This window comes from Myxine glutinosa, chromosome 14 (genome assembly GCF_964187855.1).
Source record: "Myxine glutinosa chromosome 14, kmMyxGlut1.1, whole genome shotgun sequence".
Taxonomy (NCBI): Eukaryota; Metazoa; Chordata; class Myxini; order Myxiniformes; family Myxinidae; genus Myxine; species Myxine glutinosa.
This window is the reverse complement of record NC_136274.1, coordinates 70,267,882-70,286,555: the sequence shown is the minus strand read 5'-3', so window position 1 is coordinate 70,286,555 and position 18,674 is coordinate 70,267,882. Positions and strand designations below refer to the sequence as shown.

Below are 18,674 nucleotides of genomic sequence, written 5' to 3'. Positions count from 1 at the left end.
TAACCTCGTGCGCGAGAGTGCCTTTTTGTGCGCCTGATACCCCCTCAACCACATTGCCAATGTTCTCCTCCTCTCTTTCCTCCACATACATTTCCCCGAGGTCCTGGGTCGAATCTACCCCGTCTATCTCTCCCACCGACATCCCGTCGCCTTGACCAGCCATGGCGCGATTTCAAAATTCGGGTTTTGCTTTAAAACAACACAAATTTCGGCCGCTCCAAATTTTGACCAAATTTTTTATAGATGTTTTAAAAATTTGGTTCGGGCCTCGAATCTCACTCCCAGACACCAATTGTTACGCCAATTGTACAATTGTGTCCAAAATTTGGGCTAAATGAATTTAGTCCCAGGTCCGAATCCGACACTCCTGACACCAATTGTTACGGTCCGCGGTTAAGGATGTTGGTTTGCCGAGCGGAGGCACCGCGACCTAACAGTTTCCCCGATTCACCCGATTCACCCAGACGTTGGCCGTATCGCGCCACAGCTATTCAATATGGAAAAGACTAAGACGACACGGATGTGAAGAAGAAGCAGACAAAAAGAAAGGTTTGAAATACGATTACTATTTATTACTATTTACAGGCTCAAAGTAACCAAGGAGAAGGAAAGATAATAAAATAATATACAGAAGATTTTAGACACAGTGCAACCTAGCTTATACAAACTTAACTTATTCCCAGGGACAAGACAAAAGACAGACTACGAACACACTTACACGAATGGGGAACTTGTAGGCAGGAATGGCTGGAAGGAGAGGAAAGTCCAATGGGTCCGGCAGCACGATCGGCTCGTTGGGCAGCCGCCGTCCCTTCGCGGCCCTGCTCAAAACCGCCGTCCAGGCCCCAAACGGCTGTCGAGTGTTGTTGCTGCTGTGGACGCTGCTGCTGGCGACGCTGCTGCTGCTGCTGCTGCTGTGGACGCTGCTGCTGCTGCTGCTGCTGTGGACGCTGCTGCTGGCGAGCAAGGCGACGAATAGCAGGCTTTGTGCTTCCCTGGATGATCTCCTTTCTCTCTCTTGGACCTCACAACCCAGCTCTCTCTTTTGCACCTCACCACGCAGCTCAGCCTTGGACCTCACAACTCAGCTCTTGTCATAGCTCATCTCTTTTGCACCTCACCATGCAGCTCAGCCTTGGACCTCACAACTCAGCTCTTGTCATAGCTCATCTCCTTGGGGAACGTCCCGCGGCGGGTTATATAGGCCCCGCCCCTCAACCTTCGCGAACCTCCTTGATGTTTCTCTCCACACCCTCTCCAAGTCCAACCCCTTGTTCGTGGTTGGTTGAGTGGGGCTGACTCACTCCTCCCCTCTACGACGAGGTGGGGACCCGCCTTTCTTCCCCAACCCTGCCTCGTGGTCAATGGCGGCAATTGTTGGTTGGCAATGCGAATGGCAATTGACGAAAGGGGAAATGGAGGTTTTTGGGAATGGGAATGAAGGGAATCTATCTTTTTCACTTGGTGCAATGGAGTGTCATTTAATGGAAGACAAGGCCTTACCCTAAAACACATAATAAAGATATAAACTACTGAACAAGGGTTTTATCGTGTCCTTCAATGTGTGCTTTATGGAATTAACTACCGGTACGCCCTTTTAACCTTTACACAACACTGGAGGCAGGAGGGGCCAGAATCAAACAATTTACTATACAATAAAAAAACATAATCCTCATATCCGCAACAATATGTAAATAACAATTGGAGTTCTGGATAATCTGTAAATGACAATTGAAGTTCTGGATAATCTGTAAATGAAAATTGGAGTTCTGGATAATCTGTAAATGACAATTGGAGTTCTAGATAATCTGTAAATGAAAATTGGAGTTCTAGATAATCTGTAAATGACAATTGCAGTTCTGGATAATCTGTAAATGACAATTGCAGTTCTGGATAATCTGTAAATGACAGTTGGAGTTTGAGATAATCTAAGTGACAATTGGAGTTCTGCATAATCTGAAAATGACAGTTGGAGTTCTGGCTGTAAATGACACGTTTGACAGTCTGTAAATGACAGTTGGAGTTATGGATGTAAATGACATGTTTGACAGTCTGTAAATGACAGTTGGAGTTATGGATGTAAATGAGAAATTTGACAGTCTGCAAATGACAGTTGGAGTTCTGCATGTACATGACATGTTTGACAGTCTGTAAATGACAGTTGGAGTTCTGGCTGTAAATGACATGTTTGACAGTCTGAAAATGACAGTTGGAGTTCTGGCTGTAAATGACATGTTTGACAGTCTGTAAATGACAGTTGGAGTTCTGCATGTACATGACATGTTTGACAGTCTGTAAATGACAGTTGGAGTTCTGGCTGTAAATGACATGCTTGACAGTCTGTAAATGACAGTTGGAGTTCTGCATGTACATGACATGTTTAACAGTCTCTAAATGAACATTGGAGTTCTGGATGTAAATGGCATGTTTGACAGTCTGTAAATGACAGTTGGAGTTCTAGATGTAAATGGCATGTTTGATAGTCTGTAAATGACACTTGGAGTTCTGGATGCAAATGACATGTTTGACAGTCTGTAAATGACACTTGGAGTTCTGAATATAAATGAGAAATTTGACAGTCTGCAAATGACAGTTGGAGTTCTACATGTAAATGACATGTTTGACAGTCTGTAAATGACACTTGGAGTTCTGGATGCAAATGACATGTTTGACAGTCTGTAAATGACAGTTGGAGTTCTGGATGTAAATGGCATGTTTGACAGTCTGTAAATGACGGTTGGAGTTCTGGATGTAAATGACATGTTTGACAGTCTGTAAATGACAGTTGGAGTTCTGGATGTAAATGACATGTTTGACAGTCTGTAAATGACAGTTGGAGTTCTGGATGTAAATGACATGTTTGAGTCTGTAAATGACAGTTGGCAAATGTAAATGACATGTTTGATAGTATGTAAATGGCATGTTTGACAGTCTGTAAATGACAACTGGAGTTCTGCATGTAAATGAGAAATTAGACAGTCTGAAAATGACAGTTGGAGTTCTGGATGTAAATGAGAAATTTGACAGTCTGAAAATGACAGTTGGAGTTCTGGGTGTAAATGACATGCTTGACAGTCTGTAAATGACAGTTGGAGTTCTGGATGTAAATGAGAAATTCGACAGTCTGAAAATGACAGTTGGAGTTCTGCATGTAAATGACATGTTTGACAGTCTGTAAATGACAGTTGGAGTTCTGCATGTACATGACATGTTTGACAGTCTGTAAATGACAGTTGGAGTTCGGGATGTAAATGAGAAATTTGACGGTCTGTAAATGACACTTGGAGTTCTGCATGTAAATGACATGTTTGACAGTCTGTAAATGACAGTTGGAGTTCTGCATGTACATGACATGTTTGACAGTCTGTAAATGACACTTGGAGTTCTGGATGTAAATGGCATGTTTGACAGTCTGTAAATGACACTTGGAGTTCTGGATGTAAATGGCATGTTTGACAGTCTGTAAATGACAGTTGGAGTTCGGGATGTAAATGAGAAATTTGACAGTCTGTAAATAACAGTTGGAGTTCTGGATGTAAATGACATGTTTGACAGTCTGTAAATAACAGTTGGAGTTCTGAATAAAAATGAGAAATTTGACAGTCTGTAAGTAACAGTTAGAGTTATGGATGTAAATGAGAAATTTGACAGTCTGTAAATAACAGTTGGAGTTCTGGATGTAAATGACATGTTTGACCGTCTGTAAATGACACTTGGAGTTCTTGATGTAAATGAGAAATTTGACCGTCTGTAAATAACAGTTGGAGTTCTGGATGTAAATGACATGTTTGACAGTCTGTAAATCACAGTTGGAGTTCTGAATATAAATGAGAAATTTGACAGTCTGCAAATAACAGTTGGAGTTCTGGATGGAAATGACATGTTTGATAGTCTGTAAACAACAGTTGGAGTTCTGGATGTAAATGACATGTTTGATAGTCTGTAAATCACAGTTGGAGTTCTGAATATAAATGAGAAATTTGACAGTCTGCAAATAACAGTTGGAGTTCTGGATGGAAATGACATGTTTGATAGTCTGTAAACAACAGTTGGAGTTCTGGATAATCTGTAAATAACAGTCGGAGGTTTTTTTTGTATACTGAATCGAGGCTCGTGAAAGAGCTAACATTTACTTCACAAACAAAACAACCAGGCAAACAAAATATATAAAAAGAGGGAGCGGAAGACAAGAGAAGGGGAAGCACACAAACACTTGAGAGCACACAACATTTAAGAGCAGGGAGATTTGTGGGAGGGAGAAGGCTTGGGGGGAGGAGGCGTGGGAAGGTTTGGGGGGGGGGGGGTGGGAGAAGTATAAAACACAAGGACACCAAGGACTTCCAGGACAGAAGTTGGTATTTCAAAAAAGTGGATTTGGGGTGAAATTAGCGGGGGTAGAAAAGATCAAGGTTTTGGATGGGGGAAGATAAGAGATGGTGGTGAACAGCTGTTTTAAAGACGTGGAGGGAGGAGTGGGATTGAAGAGAGTGACGGAGTTTGTTCCAGAGGTGGGAGAAAAGAGGAGTGAAGATGAGCAGAGAGTCTTGATTTTGGCAGTTTAACCATAAGAGGGTTGCAGGCAGATCTTGTGCGACCTGTAGGAATATTTGGGGGACAGAGTCCAGAGAGAGCTGGGGGGGGCAAGGCCAGAGAGGAGTCGGTAGAAGACGGAAAGACCACCAACCTGCCTGCGGTGAGTGAGTGAGAGGCCCTTGGAGTTAGCTTCATCGCGGGAGATTCCAATGATTCTGAATGCTTTGGTTTCAACAGCGTGAAGACGAGCTAGGTGTGAGGCAGGAGCACCAGCCCAGAGGGGAGAGCAGTATTCCATTGAGCTGCGGATGAAAGCCTTGTATGTGGTGAGGAGCTCAGGTGTGCCAAGGAAGGACTTCGCACGACGGAGGATGCCCAGTCAGCGACTGGCTATGGAGGCCAGATTTGAAATGTGATTTTCCCAGGAAAGATCATGGCAGATAGTGAGACCCAAAAGCTTGAGTGACAGAACTTCTTGGAGAGGATTATTCAGAAAGTGGATGGGAGGGTTGTCCAGTTGGTCTTTTCGGAGAGACATCGTAAGAGTGTGAGATTTGTCAGGATTGAAAGACATGTTCCACCTGTTTGCCCAGTCTGTGATTTTGTCCAGGTCTGCAGAGAGTGAGGAGGCTGCAGACTGCCGTTCTGAAGGCTGAAGAATGGAGCGACAGAGAGTAGAGTCATCAGCAAAGAGATAGAGAGGATTTTCAAGAGAGTCAGAGAGATCATTGATGAAGACCAGAAAAAGCACAGGGCCCAGAACACTGCCTTGGGGAACTCCAGCCTGAACAGGAAGAGGAGATGAGAGAAACCCATTCAGGGCCACACGTTGACTATGACTAGAGAGGACGTCCGCCAGCCATGCGTGGAGATTTCCATGGATACCAAAAGAGGAGAGTTTGGTGAGCAGAGCGGGGTGCCAGACCGTATCGAAGGCACGTGATATGTCAAGGGAGACAGCTCTAATTTCCTGTTTGGCATTGAGGACCTCCATCCATTGTTGAGAAAGCAGAAGCAGCATGTCCAGAGTAGAGTGACCAGGTCTGAAACCAAATTGATGATCAGAGATCAAGCCATTGGAGAAGAGGAAAGATTTCATATCTGAAGCAATGATGGATTCCATGACTTTGCTGATAATTGGGAGAAGGCTGATTGGTCTGAAGTTGCTAGGATCTGTTTTTGCACCTTTTTTGTGCAAAGCGTTGATGTTGGCAGATTTCCAAGCAGATGGCAGATGACCTTGAGCAAAAGAGAGGGTGAAGAGAACAGAGAGAGGGAGTGATAGAGTGGAAGAACAGGATTTTAGGACCCGTGGGCTGATGCCGTCAGGTCCAGTTGCAGGATCAGAGTCGAGGGTTGACAGAAACTTTTCCACCTTGTCAGGAGGAAAGGACACAGAGTCCAGGAGCAGCTGGGTACGACTGGGTACGGTGGGTGCAGAGAGGGATGGGTTTGGGACACAATATTTAGAGGCAAACACAGAGTTGAGGCATTCAGCTTTTTCACGTGCGGAGTCAGCCGTGTAGCCGTTTGAGGTGAGGGAGGGGATGGAGGGGGAACAAACACCAGAAACAGATTTGACCAGACGCCACCAGGATTTGGAAGAGGGAGACAGATAAGAGAGTTCTGTCCTGAGAACGGAGAGATATTGTTTCCTGGCTCTCCTGAGGGTGGACACACACTTGTTTCGGGCTTTGTGAAAGGAAATGAGATTTCCTTCCGTTGGATTTGCTTTCCAGGAGATGAAAGCAAGTTGTTTCTGGGCAATAGCCTCACCACAAGATTCCGTGTACCATGGACGGGAGGAAGGGTATGACAACTGAAGACGAGATGGGATAAATCTGTGCATGAGAGAGAGCAATTTACTTTGGAAGAATTCCCAAGATGAGTTGATGTCAGAGGCGGTAGAGATGGGAGACCAGTCCAGATGATTGATGGCTGCTTGAAGACCATGCCAGTTGGCCTGAGTGAAATGCCAGACTCGTCGACGCTGAGGAGGCTCTCTGAGAATGGTCAGAGAGATGTCCACTTTAACAAGCACATGATCAGATGAGCCGATTGGAGCAGAAGAAGAGCAGCAGACATTTTCAGGGAAGTTAGTCATAACCAAAATGACAAATGACAAATGACAATGAGTTATGGATGTAAATGACATGTTTGACAGTCTGTTAATGACAGTTGGAGTTCTGGATGTAAATGACATGTTTGACAGTATGTAGATGACAGTTGGAGTTCTGGATGTAAATGAGAAATTTGACAGTCTGTAAATAACAGTTGGAGTTCTGGATGTAAATGACATGTTTGACAGTCTGTAAATGACACTTGGAGTTCTGGATGTAAATGACATGTTTGACGGTCTGTAAATGACACTTGGAGTTCTGGATGCCATTCCAATTCCCAACCGAAGCGAACAAATGCCACCAATCAAAATTTGATTTAAAAATCTGCAAATGGTATTTCATTTAACAAACAGAAGACCTTGAGACGTTCATATGAACCGAAGACCCTCTGGGCCAGCTCTGAGCAGTGGTGGTCAGTCCTCAGGAAGCGTGACGTCATCGGGTGGCCAATGACCGCACCGACACGTTGTTGGTCTGTCTCGGTCTCCGCCAAGACGGTCATCGGTGGGCAAGACTTCAGACAGGATGCTCACAATATGTCCAGAGACGGCTGTGCGAGGTCCGGTGCATAGTGACCATCAGACTCACCACGTCCCGGAAATAAATGAACAGCTGACCGAAGGTTACGAGGGAAGAAATCAAAATATATGTTCTTCATCAGTGTTGCTTTAGTGTGTTACCAACAAAATGGTTCCTTACCGAGTGAGCACAGCCATTATTATATAGCACAGTTACGAATTTTTCTTTTAATCGATAAACGTACGAAACCATATTATCCGCTAGTAATCCTTGTTCATCCTGATATAAATTTCTAAATAAAAACTCACCAAGTAAGCAATTTACGGAGGTGTAAAGTGCAGCACTTTTTCCCGTCGAGGAAACGTCCGACAGGACGTAAACGTACGTACGTGTCGAAAGAGCAGACGCGTTCTCGTCACGTGATCAATGGTAAACCAGAACAAGCGCAAGGATCCTCTGTCGATCCCGATGCGAGACCCGGGGGGGGGGGGGGGGGGGGTTAGCATTCAGGCGGATCAGGGGGGGGGGGGGGGTAGCATTCAGGCGGATCACGTGACATGAACTATCCAGGTCACCGCCAGTGATCGACATTTACCACAGAAACATTCAACAAACCAATTACCAAATGAGGTTGTTCCAGGTTCCTCCACGGGAAATGGATTGTCCGCGATTTCAGAAAAGCAGATTCGTCGTCCCTATGTGGTTTCTCTGATCACCAGTTAACGTTCGGCTCGGCCTCATTTACCGCGCTGCTGGTCCCAGACTGACTCTCAGACGTTGTGTTTAAGATATATAAACGGAATACTGTACGCTAGTCTGTTCGTGGAGGTTAAAGATCCCACGGTGTCCTTCACGAAGAGTAGGCGAGCTATCGCCGGCACCCTGAACAAATTCCGAATCCCTGCACCAACCTTAGTCGAACGTCAGGTCTGGCCATCTGGTTCGTCAGACATGGGCAAAGCTTCCCCTCGCAAACCCCACAAGAACGTGGGAATAATCGTGGACGTTAAAGAAGAAGAACACGTCAGATGTATATAAAAGTATAAAAATAAATATTATATAAAGTATAAGAAAGTATAAAATATAAAAATACAAGGTGAGTATACAAAAAAGTAAAACAAAAAAGCTGTTGTTTGCTTAATGGTGAAGGTGCTTGGTTTAAGGAGTTCCGATTTTGAGTTCGAGCCGTCGCCGTTCTGTTGAATTAACACGGGTGGGTTGACTCAGCCTGTCATCCTTTCGAAGTCGGTATAATGAGCGCCAGCTTACTGGTAACGGGGGCACTACATTCGCGACACATCCGTGCTTCCAGAAAATGATGCAACCAGCATGCTACATACAGAACAACACAAACTGCGACGACGAATACGAATACGACTAAAAAGCATCTGAAAATGCAAAACCTCTCCGTATCCGTTTTTATTTAGACGTATTCTTCTGCTTCGTCTTCTTCTCTTCAAATTCTTACGTATGCTCAAAATAACTAAAACAGCTAAAAAAACACAAAATGAAAATTTATGATTTGATGCAGCCTTTACCTTTGAGCTTCAAATCCAAAAAATAATCAGCTTTTAGATTTTCATTGGTGAACCAGTTCTGTGACCTAATATGCAAATTCTTCAAACTAGCGTGACTCGGCACGCTCCGCGCATCTTACCGCACGTCGTTTCAGAGGGATAGGCATATTTGACCATTTTGGTGTCTTTTGGGTCTTCAGGGTCTTTTGGATCCTCTGGGCCTTTAAGGGCATTTTGGATCTTTGGGGTGTTTTGGGTCTTCAGGGTCTTTGGGGCCATTTGGGTCTTCATGGTCTTTTGGATCCTCTGGGCCTTTAAGGGAATTTTGGGTCTTCGGGGCCATTTTGGGTCTTTTGGATCCTCTGGGCCTTTAAGGCTATTTTGGGTCTTTGGGCTGTTTTGGGTCTTCGGGGTGTTTTGGGTCTTCGGGGTGTTTTGGGTCTTCTGGGTCTTCGGGGCCATTTGGGTCTTCAGGGTCTTTTGGATCCTCTGGGCCTTTTAGTGTGTTTTGGGTCTTTGGGGTGTTTTGTGTCTTTTGGGACATTTGGGTCTTCAGGGTCTTTTGGATCCTCTGGGCCTTTAAGGGTGTTTTGGATCTTCAGGGTCTTTTGGGTCTTTGGGGCCATTTGGGTCTTCAGGATCTTTTGGATCCTCTGGGCCTTTAAAGGTATTTTGGGTCTTTGGGGTGTTTTGGGTCTTCGGGGTCTTCAGGGTCTTCAGGGTATTTGTGGCCTTCAGGGTGTTTTGGGTCTTCAGGGTCTTTTGGGTCTTTGGGGACATTTGGGTCTTCAGGGTATTTTGGGTCTTTAAGGGTATTTTGGGTCTTAAGGGTCTTGGGGGACTTAAAGGGTCATCCAAGGTCTGAGAGGTCTCAGCAGTCTAAACGTAATTAAGAGTTCACGGACTGTGTTTTGGGTGTTAATTATATTTGAAGAAGAAGACGACGTTTTGGTTGCATATAAACAAACATAACCATATATCTTTGCTCTATTATAATAAGATTTCAGGTCAATCGGACAAAAATTGACGATTTGATGCAACCTTAACCTTTGACCTTTTGATCTAAAAAAAACAAAACAATCGGCTTGTCGCTTTTCATTTGTAAACCAACGCAGTGACGCAATATGCAAATTATTAAAATTTCAGGTCAATCGGATGAAAATTGATGATTTTAGGTGACCTTGAACCTTTTGACAAAATTATTAATTTCCCTTCTCCATATTATTATAATAAAGCTTTGGTGAAATTTTGATGACAAAACTCAAATGGTAAAATAGTTACGGCCCGGACAGACACACAGACAGACACAGACACACAGAAGTGATGACCAAACCCCGTCTCCTGCTGTGCAAGGGACGGGCTAACGAGACTGACTATACATACTGTAGTCTGCGAGCCTAAGCCCTGGACCTCGAGTTATGCACACTCGCTTCGGTGCTGTCTCGCCAGGGTTTGAATCCCAACCGAGATGTAAACGGACGTTTCGCAGGCAACACGAGGCATCAATGTGCATATTATCCCTCGGGTGAATGTGGACGTTAAACTGGACATCCCGCATGCTGGCATTAGTTCGTGGACGTTGAAGATCCCACAGGAGGTCCTTCAAATGTAAGGACTCCTTCAAAGCTGTAAGGACGAAGGACGGGAACAGTGGTGAGTTTGAGGTGAAGGTGGGAGTGCATCAGGGGTCGGTACTAAGTCCACGACTATTTGTAGCTGTGATGGAGGTGCTGGCTCAGAACGTAATGGAGGGTTTACCGTGGGAGTTGTTGTATGCAGATGATCTGGTGTTGATTGCGAAAGGATGGATGGACTGAAGGAAAAGATGAACAAGTGGAAGGAATGTATGGAGACAAAAGGTCTGAAGGTGAATATCGGAAAGACGAAGGTGATGGCAAGTGGTAAAGCATGTGGTGAGGTGGAAAGAACTGGGAAGTGGCCATGTGCTGTGTGCAGGAAGGGTGTCGGAGTGAACTCCATTCAATGTACAATCTGCGCTGAGTGGGTTCATCAAAAATGTAGTGGTCTGAGAGGGTCATTAACCGGCGTGGCAGCTACATTCAAATGTAAGGTGTGCACAGAGGGAGCTGCAGATGGAGGAAATGTTGAGTTGGATCTTGGAGACTGAATTGTAGTTGAGATTGTATGTGTGTTTGAATGTGAGAAGTTTGTGAGAAGTTTGAATCCCAACCGAGATGTAAACGGACGTTTCGCAGGCAACACGAGGCATCAATGTGCATATTATCCCTCGGGTGAATGTGGACGTTAAACTGGACATCCCGCATGCTGGTATTAGTTCGTGGACGTTGAAGATCCCACAGGAGGTCCTTCAAATGAAACAGCAGAGACCATCACCCTTTCCCTAGCTATATGGTCTTCCAGAAGTCTCTTAATTGAAGGAGTTGCACCACCCCTGTGGAGGAAGGGAAACAATTGCCATTCACAAAATGGGGAGCAAGTATTCAGGAAAATACCGAAAATAAAAGAGAGAGAGAGGCATATAGACAAGAGGGCTATGTCACTTTCCAAATGCGTGATGTAGATAGGATGCGAGGCCCAAATGTTTGGGGGATGCTACAGATGTGGCCAAAGTCACAATGCCACAAGCTATATTGAGGAACTTGACATTTGATGTGTCCAACTCTGATGTCAGCAACCTCATTGTACAGTATCTCATCTATCTAGTCAGGTCTGGTCAGTCTTTTGGGACTGCCACTGGTAACATGTAACCCAGTGCTACCTGCCGCATGGTCGGGTTGTCGGAGACTAAACCGACAACCCTCACTGGCTTTGCTAGTGGGGAGGGTGACTTTGACACCCTGCCAGGACAGAAACAACACCTGGAAAAGGGCAGATGAGCTCCAGCAGGGAGCCAACAGCCACCCAGTAAGGAGATGGTGTCTTCTACAAACACCCATCCGGTTTGAATCGGTTCAAGTCATACCAAGGACTTTAAAAATGGGATGTGCTGCTTCCTTGCTTGAAAAGAATAGAGCATGGACATTGGACAATCCCCATCGGTTGGCATCCATGGGGAGGAGGAAATTCCTCTTGAGGAAATGCCCCGCTGAGTACGGGCAGAAAAGCGGCGCCATTGTTATGACGGTCGCAGGTACCCAGAGTATCCCGGGAAATGAAGGTAGTGACGGCACTTCCCCCAAGCTCAGTGGCTGTGTTAAATGTCTGTCTCGTTAGTATGTCGTTGTGTGTGTGTGTCAGCTCTATTCTGAGCCTTAGCCTAAGTATAAAATATATCAAGATATCAACATTGTATAAAAATATCAACCAACCCACACCTTATAAAGGAGAGGGTCCACAAAACTCTGCAAGGCTCTGATTGACATTTCAGCAGAAGAGAAGTGCTTGTCATCAAGTTTTTTCACTTGACTGAAGCCTCGATGCAGGAGGCCCACAGCCTGGTTAGTGGTAAATGATGCTGTCCTTTGTCATTTAAGATGGGATAGAAGATTCATCTGCACTTTCCTCTGGTTCCTTTTTCTGGTAGAACTTATCAAATCACTTTATTTTAAAGTAATCTTTTATCCACAAAAATCCAACATGGCGGCTAAAATACAAAATGGCCACCAATACCCATTGAATCTCACATTTTTCTGCTCCGAAATCATTTTCAACCGACTTGGAACCCCGTCGCATAGGTTGCACATATTTTGCACACAAACACGCACACATGCACAAACACACACACACACGACAACCAACCAACCACACACACACACACAACGACAACCAACCAACCACACACACACACACACACACACACACACACACACACACACACACAACCCCCCCCCGCACACACACACACACAAACACACACGCACACACAAACATACACACATACACATACAATGGTGGGTTGAGTGGAGCGGAGTACCTTACACACACACATGCACACAGTTGACACACACACACACACACAAACACACACACACAAGCACACACACACATACACATACACACACACACACAACTACGACACACACGCACATACAAACACACACACGCACACACACAACCACACACACATACAAACACATGCACATGCACTTGTGGGTTGACTGGAGCAGAGTATCTTACATACATACACAACCGAACACACACATACAAACACACACACACACACACACACACACAACCACAACCACACACAACCACACACACATAACCACAACCACAACCACACATACAAACACACACGCACTAACACACACTTGTGGGTTGACTGGAACAGAGTATCTTACACACACACACGCACGCAGAAGACTCACACACACAACCAGAACCACACACACACACAACCACACACATACAAACACACACACACACACACACTCAACCACACACACACACATACCAACACACACACACACACACACACACAACCACACACACACACACATACAAACACACACACACACACACACACAGGCACAACCACACACCACACAACCACACACACACACACACACACACAACCACACACACACACACACACACACACACACACACACACAAACACACACACACACACACAGGCACAACCACACACACACATACAAACACACACACACACAACCACACACACACATACAAACACACACACACACACACACGCACACAACCACACACACACATACAAACAAACACACACACACACACACACATATACACACACACACACACACACACACACACACACACACACACACACACACAACCACACACACACATACAAACACACACACACACACACACAACCACACACACACATACAAACACACACACACACACACACACACACACACACACACACATATACACACACACACACACACACACACACACACACACACACACACACACACACACACACACCGTTTCATTGACAATGGAATATTATTAGTAATCCAATCCCCAACGACCTTCTGAGCGAAGTGTAAAAGGTATTTAATTTCAACATCGACGAGAAATTAACAAATCTGTATACCGGTACCGGTAATCGTCCTCTCACCAAATAACGAAGCTTGTTAGTAGTTGGCACGACTACCAACTATTGTTTGGTTGCGGGTGAGTATGCTCCAGTTAACCTGCCTCAAATGTCCAACACTCATTATTTAAACGACTTTGGTCTTCTTGGTTCCGGTACCTGCAGCGTTGTTGTACTGAAATAGCAGGAGAGTATTTAAAGCGGTGTATTAGCTAAAGGGCACTTGGTTCGTGTTGGTTTTTCAGGAAAGTAAATATTCACTTTTAACGCATAAACTACCGAGAACCACAGTTGTTGGAAAAGGCAATTGACCGTAATAATAATAACAAATTATATGAGGAGACGAGGGACACGTTTCCATTTGTTCCTGGTAAAATCGATGTGCTCGCCGCTCGCGCTCGGCAATCGACCGGGCGCTCTGCCACGCAGCAATGGCGGCTGTTCGGGAGAAGCAGGCGGGGGCTGTGCGACGTTTCCTCAACATGAACGTACCCGTGGCGAAGACCGCCTCTTCAGAACCCGTTTGGAAGGTCCTGGTGTACGATCGCGCGGGGCAGGATGTCATTTCGCCGTTGTTGAACGTGAGGGAGCTCCGAGAGCTGGGCGTGACTCTTCACCTGTTGCTTCATTCGGAGCGGGACGCCATCCCAGACGTGCCCGCCGTGTATCTCGTCGCCCCGACCTCGGAGAACGTAGAACGGATCTGCCAGGATCTGCGGGCACACCTGTACGATTCGTACCACTTCAACTTTCTTTCCGCCGTGCCCCGCGGCCAATTGGAAGAGATGGCCGGCGCGGCTCTGCAGGCGGGTGCCGTGAACCGCGTGACCAAGGTGTTCGACCAGCACCTGGACTTCGTGTGTCTCGAGGACGACCTGTTCGTGCTCCGTGCCCGGCATTCCGCTTCCTTCCACGAGCTGAACCGCGCGAACGCTCGCGACTCGGACATCGCCGTCGCCACGGACGCGGTCGCCGACAGTCTCTTCTGCTTCTTCGTGACCCTCGGTACGGTGCCGATCGTTCGCTGCCCACGGGGTAACGCCGCCGAGATGGTGGCCGAGAAGCTGGACAAACGTCTCCGGGAGAACCTGCGAGATGCCCGCAGCAGCCTGTTCTCCTCGACGTCGTCGTCGTCCGACGGACCGTCCTCGACGCAGCTGAGCTTCCAGAGACCGCTGCTGTTTTTGGCCGATAGGGCCGTCGACCTGGCCAATCCGTTGCACCACAGCTGGACGTACCAAGCGTTGGTGCACGACACCATGGACCTCCGGCTGAACAGGGTGACCCTGCCCGAGGGTGGACCCGGGCGAGCGGAGGCGCCCTCCGCCAGGGCTCGCTCCCGCGCCCGCACAGCCTACGACCTCGGTCAGAACGACCGCTTCTGGCAACAACACAAGTTCAGCCTTTTCCCTGAAGTGGCGGACGCGATTCAACAGGAACTGGACTCTTACCGTGCCCAAGAGGAGGACGTGAAACGATTGAAGGGTAGTTTGGGCTTCGACGGCGAGGACGACACGACCATGGGTCTCATCAGTGACAACAGTGCCCGCCTCACGTCCGCGGTGAGTTCTCTTCCCGATCTCCTGGAGAAGAAGCGGCTCATCGACATCCACACCAACCTTGCGACTGCTCTTCTGGAACAGATCAAAGCGCGGAAGCTGGACCTTTACTTCGAATGCGAGGAGAAGATCATGGCGAAAGCCTGCTTGGAAAAACCGATTTCCGAGATAGTTGAAGATCCCGAGGCGGGAAAGGCCGAAGACAAGATGCGGCTGTTCATCATTTACTACTTGTCCAACTTGTATATACCCGAGGCGGAGCTGGAGCAGCTCGACCAGTCGTTGCGTCTCGCTGGCTGCGATCCCGCGCCCTTCCGCTATATTAGGAGATGGAAGTCTTTGTCCCAGAAAGCTGCCGCGCCGAGCACTTGCGGTGGAGGAGGGACGAGCACGATCGGCATGTTTTCCCGTCTTGTGAATACCGGATCCCAGTTTGTCATGGAAGGCGTGAAGAACCTGGTGCTCAAAAAGCACAAACTTCCCATTACCTACCTACTTGACAATCTGATGGAGATGAAGAACGGACCGGAGACCGAGAACTTCCGATATTTTGACCCAAAGCTGATCCATGGAAACGAGCCGAACATCTCGAGGGCAAAAACTCCATTCCAGGAGGCCGTGGTCATGGTGGTCGGTGGTGGTACTTACACGGAGTATCAGAACGTGGTGGAGTACGGTCGAAGTAAACCCGGACGCCGCGTCGTCTACGGTTGCAGCGACCTCGTCACCTCCGAACAGTTCCTCGCCCAGTTGGCACGACTCGGCGCGGATGCTTGAAGGATTCGATTGCTTGGAAATATTTTCACCTCCCTTTCCCCACAGCCGTAAATTTTGCACCTATTGCATTAGAAACTTCGTCAGATGTTTTGGAGACGTCTTGTTTCTTGTAAATACCTTTGCAAGGCACCGTGCGAACTCGCGTGGCCGATGTCGGATTTGGTGATCGTCTAACGATTGGTGGAATTGTAAGAAGCAATGAAGTTGTGGCATCTGGAGTTCAACAAATATTTGCTGAAATGGGGAAGTAAATTGATCAACAAAGACGTTTTGATGATCATGTCTATATTTTGTCCTTTTTTTTTTCTTTATGTGATGTAGGGTCTCTCATGAGAAAATGATCTGATCTTCTTCATGAGAAAATGGCACCTTCAGATTTCAGACAGAGCGTGAATCAATGTGGGGCCCCCTGTTCGCACGTAGTATGGTTATTAACATTGATGGAATGAGCTCCGACACGCACGTTGAATCGTTAAAGTAAAACCGGTGATCATGAATTGGGTGGTGTTGGTAGTGTTGCGTGGATGCAGTTGCAGAACTTTTCCATCACATTTGGTTTTTTTCCCCCCTTGATTGGTCTATGTATGAATGTCTGCCACTCTTCAGGGGTTTCTTTTGGTCCCCTATGTCCTCCATTTAAAGCAAAACATCAATACTCGTGCATTTCTCACTGAATGGCAATTGGTATAAAGAGTACCAAGAGACATCTGCGTTGGGTATAAACATGATGTTTCTGTTGTTTGTACCCTTTAGCTGTATCTGCTGACACTGACTCCTGATTCGATGAGAACTACCGGGTTGGGTCTCCGCGAAAGGAGCGTTGCGTCACGGAGTGCACCGGCCCTCGGCGGGACGTTAAGCTGGGTGCCCCATCTACTATAATTATGTTAAAGGTTGAAGACCCCAAGGTCTCATTCGACTTATGCCTGGCACCATGAACAAATTTCGAATTCTCGGCCAAAATCACCGTTAGTCGAACGTCATGCTTGGCCAACCGGCTCGTGAAAGACTTGGGACAAAAACATTACCTGGCCCATAAGGCGGTGGGAACAATTGGTGCTGCCAAAAAAAGGTGACAATTTCCAACCACTTCTGCATGGAAGTAATACAGGTAGTGATCGAAGGTACTTTTGGAATGCAACGGTAAACCATGGATGTCATTCAATTTTCTTTAATTACGAAGAAAATAGGCCTCTGTGTGGAGGGGTGGGGGTGGTCGGAGTGAGTGTTGCGAAAAGTACGATTGAGCGTACGTAATTAATAGATGAGGTATTTTTCTTCCAACATGGCGGCCGTTCGATAATTAACTTTTGCGCTTGTTTACGGAGACGTTTCTCATCCGTTGGACGATGCGGAGCCGTGACTGGGATTATCCACGAACCGTGCGGTGTATTAACATAGCGCGTGCCGTATGGTGTATTATTACACTGAGGTAACGTGTACACCGCAATACGGGCCCGTGAGGTACGATGGGAAATGGGAATGCAATGATTTCCGGTTCTTGATCACGATGGGCGGACAGTGGACACTCGGGAGGGATCCAGGAAGATAACACGGCGGGGGATGTTATTGTTAAGGCAGAAGTAACCGCGAAGAGGGAGTTTAGAAGGTTCTTGGCCGAGTCGTCCCGCGAGCTCCCTCTGCCGGGCCCTGGCGGGTCTAGTCGGTCCATAGCAACGCTGAGGCCCGGTGTACGAGGAGGCTCCAGGCGGTCTGACTGGAAGGGCGTCGAAACGCGCGGTCGTCGGCCGCACACCTTCGGGGATCCATCGAGACGGACGAGGCGGCCCCTCCTGTCCCGACGGACGCCTATGCTTCCGGAGGGAAGGTGGTGCAGCGTCCGGTCCTGATGGCGCCTCTCACGCTCGTCGTGCTGGGCCTCGCTCTCGTCACCTGCCGAGTCGGTACGTTTGGCGCCCGTGGCGCATGTTCCGTGTACGTTGACCTCTTTGTATCGGAGCTCGGTTCATGGAGCCCGTGTTCCGGCATCTTTTACCACGGTGTGTGCTCACCTGAGCCGCCCGTACCTGGGGCTGTCCCGTTGCGCACGAACACCAAATGTGTACTGTGTAGCTAATTGTTTGATGAAGGGAAAATGAGCTTCGCCAGGATTGAGAACATAGTCCTCGGTAGTGTAATGATTCTTTCCATGGAGTTTCTCGGTCGCCAAGACCCGAATGGACCCTGTTTAATGGTCTCCGCATGAAACCCCGGACTATGTTCAAGTGCACAGAATACGATGCACTGAAGAAGCCCGAACGTGGCTCAAAGTTCAATAACTTGACGTCTTCACGGGGTTAGTGGAGGTAGCAGCGTCACTGTGATTCAGGTTAGTGTTACTGGTTAGGATTCAGGTTAGTGTTACTGGTTAAGATTCAGGTTAGTGTTACTGGTTAGGATTCAGGTTAGTGTTGCTGGTTAAGATTCAGGTTAGTGTTACTGGTTAGGATTCAGGTTAGTGTTGCTGGTTAAGATTCAGGTTCGTGTTACTGGTTAAGATTCAGGTTTGTGTTACTGGTTAGGATTCAGGTTAGTGTTACTGGTTAGGATTCAGGTTAGTGTTACTGGTTAAGATTCAGGTTAGTGTTACTGGTTAGGATTCAGGTTAGTGTTGCTGGTTAAGATTCAGGTTAGTGTTACT

The 18,674-nt window shown here is 46.9% G+C and overlaps 3 protein-coding genes across 16 annotated transcripts in view; 2 read left to right on the top strand and 1 right to left on the bottom strand.

The window, feature by feature from the left end:
- KLHL22 (kelch like family member 22) overlaps positions 1 to 13,874 on the bottom strand; it is a 38,072-nt gene extending 24,198 nt beyond the window's left edge. For 2 of the 12 annotated variants that reach the window (XM_078768493.1, XM_078768492.1), the window contains exon 1: positions 7,795 to 8,204. The gene's annotated coding sequence lies outside the window, so the exon portion shown is untranslated. Of the gene's footprint in view, positions 1 to 7,480; positions 7,652 to 7,794; positions 8,205 to 13,721 lie in introns of those variants that run through there. The other 10 variants (XM_078768491.1, XM_078768495.1, XM_078768496.1 and 7 more) reach the window with 10 other exon arrangements.
- Positions 13,875 to 14,097: 223 nt separating this feature from the next.
- On the top strand, positions 14,098 to 16,299 carry SCFD1 (sec1 family domain containing 1). Its single transcript, XM_068136087.2, has one exon. The coding sequence runs from the start codon at positions 14,129 to 14,131 to the stop codon at positions 16,031 to 16,033; it is 1,905 nt and encodes a 634-aa protein (XP_067992188.1). The 5' UTR covers positions 14,098 to 14,128; the 3' UTR covers positions 16,034 to 16,299.
- A 1,015-nt stretch (positions 16,300 to 17,314) lies between these two features.
- DGCR2 (DiGeorge syndrome critical region gene 2) overlaps positions 17,315 to 18,674 on the top strand; it is a 92,890-nt gene continuing 91,530 nt past the window's right edge. Inside the window, exon 1 of one of the 3 annotated variants that reach the window (XM_068136102.2) lies at positions 17,315 to 17,937. In XM_068136102.2, the coding sequence (XP_067992203.1) occupies positions 17,883 to 17,937 (55 nt within the window). In that variant the 5' untranslated portion in view covers positions 17,315 to 17,882. The remainder of the gene's footprint in view (positions 17,938 to 18,674) is intronic. The other 2 variants (XM_068136103.2, XM_068136104.2) reach the window with 2 other exon arrangements.

Excerpts from the sequence above, each read along its gene's own strand:
- SCFD1 (XM_068136087.2), top strand. The coding sequence starts at position 14,129 with ATGGCGGCTGTTCGGGAGAAGCAGGCGGGGGCTGTGCGACGTTTCCTC.